The 3071-nt window shown below is 49.0% G+C and overlaps 1 protein-coding gene across 1 annotated transcript; it reads right to left on the reverse strand.

The window, feature by feature from the left end:
• Positions 1–353: 353 nt before the first annotated feature.
• LOC309400272 (post-GPI attachment to proteins factor 2-like) lies at positions 354–875 on the reverse strand (the record flags this gene model as incomplete). The annotated part of the gene is made up of 1 exon (XM_081968686.1): positions 354–875. The coding sequence occupies one exon, from the start codon at positions 873–875 to the stop codon at positions 354–356; it is 522 nt and encodes a 173-aa protein (XP_081824812.1).
• Positions 876–3071: the final 2196 nt, after the last annotated feature.

The raw sequence follows: 3071 nt of genomic DNA on the forward strand, positions 1-3071 counted from the left end.
TCCTCCCGTCGCTGGCTGTGGCCGCCGCATGGGGAGCCAGGGCCGTGGCAGTTGGAGAGGGCCCCGTGGCGCCGGCGCCCGAAGAAGTAAAAAATATCGGAAATGCTGGTCCTGTAGTCCCGTCTCCTCCCGTTGCTGGCTGTTGCTGTCCCGTTACTGGCCATTGTCCCGTCCCGTCTCCTCCCGTTGCCTCCTGTTGCTGGCTGCGGCCGCCGCATGGGGAGCCGAGGCTGCGGCGCCGGAGAAGGCCCCGCGGCGGCGCCGCCCAAAGCAGCCAGGCGGAAGGCCGGAGAAGGCCAGAGAAGGCCCCAGGCCGAAGGCAAGAAGGCTCGTTTCCTGGATTAGCATATATTCTAATATATTCCACTCTCTTCCTCGGGACTGATGGCATACTTCTTGGTTAGCCGCCAGAGGAGGCAGGTCAGGAACATGTGTCCGAGGGCCGAGACAATGAAGAGGCTGAAGGCGTGTTGGTGGAAGCCGTGGTTCTCGGCGGAGGAGACGTAGGTGAGCAGGAGGAGGCCCAGGTTCTCGGCCAGCGACAGGGCCAGGACGGCGTGGCAGAGGCGCGGGTAGCGCGGGTGAGGGCAGGGGCAGGCGCGGTTGTGGCTCCAGTAGACGGAGGCCACCAGCAGCCGCGGCGCCGAGTGGAGGCCAATGCAGAGGCGCCAGACGTAGCGCTCGGGGGTGGCGGCTCCGATGGCGGCACTCAGAGACGGCAGGTAGTTCGGCACCCCGCAGTGGGTGGCGGTGGCCTCCTGGAAGTGGAAGAGCAGCGACCAGGCCAGGCAGAAGAGGAAGCCGCCCAGCGGTTTCCAGATGTTTGGTAGGCGGGAGGTATCATCACAACATGTTTGGTAGGCGGGAGGTATCATCACAACATGAATAAATGTGATGATACCTCCCGCCTACCAAACATCTGGAAACCAGCCCTAGCCAACAAACGAACACCACCCACCATCCAGGCCGTTACAATACAAAAGAACAACGAACACACAGCCAGCACCAATCAGCACCAATCTACCAATCATGATACAACCACACAACCAATCATTCCACCTACTGAAACAAAGCCAGCACTCCATCCCCTCCCACCAAGATATACAGAAAGACGGCAGCTCCGGTCATAACCAGCATATATATATATATATATCGGCTCATCACAGAAAACCATCCAGGCAGAAACCCATATTGTTATTTTTAATGTTGCCTTTTTATATTTGTGTTGTATTTGTGCTGATAAAATAAAGGGAGACTAGTATAGATCCATTTCGAGCTATTTAGCTCTTATCAGCTAGCCATACCCTTACTGGGATTCGAACCTGGGCTGTATTATAATGGCATATTTATGATGGATTTACTTACTGGTTGGTTTTATAGAGTTTACTTTTAGATACTAGAAAGCATTGGGGTCATTCCATGTCAAGTGGTCTGATTTCAGAAAAGTGCCTAGCTCGACCATCACAGATTTTGATGAAATTTGGTGTGAACATGAACACACATCCCCAATGAACATTGGTATAGTGTTACGTGTGCCGATGCAATACCTGCGGAGATATAGTCATTTGTGTGACCCCATACTGCAGCCTTCTACAGTATGACTCTGAGGGTTCAGCAACTTTGAGACACAATATATCTGGCAATATTTTGTTGAGAGAAACAAAACTTGGCCATCTTGTACAACTTGTTGTGCTCTATTAAACAAAATAATAAAAACATTCTCACGAGCGATCTCCACCTAGATAGGTTGGAACAAAGTTTATTTTTGTCAATTTTCAAAATGCAAAGTGAGCGAACAAAAGAAAAATTTAAATCAAATCAATATTTGGTATGACCACTCTTTGCCTTCAAAACAGCAGCAATTCTTCTAGGTACACTTGCACACAGTTTTTGAAGGAACTTGGCTGGTAGGTTGTTCCAAACATCTTGGAGAACTAACCACAGATCTTCTGTGGATGTAGGCTTTCTCACATCCTTCTGTTTCTTCATGTAATCCCAGACACACTCGATGATGTTGAGATCAGGGCTCTGTGGGGGCCATGCCATCACTTCCAGTACTTCTTGTTCTTCTTTACGCTGAAGATAGTTGTTAATGACTTTGGCTGTATGCTTGGGGTCGTTGTCCTGCTGCAGAATAAATTTGGGGCCAATCATACACCTCCCTGATGGTATTGCATGATGGATCAGTATCTGCTTGTATTTCTCAGCATTGAGAACACCATTAATCCTGAACAAATCTCCAACTCCATTTGCAGAAATGCAGGCCCAAACGTTCAAGGAGCCTCCACCATGCTTCACTGTTGCCTGCAGACACTCATTATTGTACAGCTCTCCAGCCCTTCGACGAACAAACTGCCTTCTGCTACAGCCAAATATTTGAAATTTTGACTCATCAGTCCAGAGCACCTGCTGCCATTTTTCTGCATCCCAGTTCCTATGTTTTTGTGCATACTTTAGTCGCTTGGCCTTGTTCCCACGTCGGAGGTATGGCTTTTTGGCTGCAACTCTTCCATGAAGACCACTTCTGGCCAGACATCTCCGGACAGTAGATGGGTATACCTAGGTCCCACTGGTTTCTGCCAGTTCTGAGCTGATGGCACTGCTGGACATCTTCCGATTTCGAAGGGTAAGAAGCTTGATGTGTCTTTCATCTGCTGCACTGTTTCCTTGGCCGACCACTGTGTCTATGATCCTCAATGTTGCCCGTTTCTTTGTGCTTCTTCAAAAGAGCTTGAACAGCACATCTTGAAACCCCAGTCTGCTTTGAAATCTTTGTCTGGGAGAGACCTTGTTGATGCAGTATAACTACCTTGTGTCTTGTTGCTGTGCTCAATCTTGCCATGACATGAAGCTGTCTTTCACAACCTCATCTTGGTAGCAGAGTTTGGCTGTTCCTCACCCAGTTTTAAGCCTCCTACACAGCTGTTTCTGTTTCAGTTCATGACTGGGTTTCAACCTAGTGTGACATTGATGATCATTAGCACCTGTTTGGTATAATTGGTTGATCATACACCTGACTATAATCCTGCAAAATCCCTGACTTTGTGCAAGTGTACCTATGAGAATTGATG

This window comes from Natrix helvetica (genome assembly GCF_964273705.1).
Source record: "Natrix helvetica genome assembly, chromosome: W".
In the NCBI taxonomy this organism is placed as follows: domain Eukaryota; kingdom Metazoa; phylum Chordata; class Lepidosauria; order Squamata; family Natricidae; genus Natrix; species Natrix helvetica.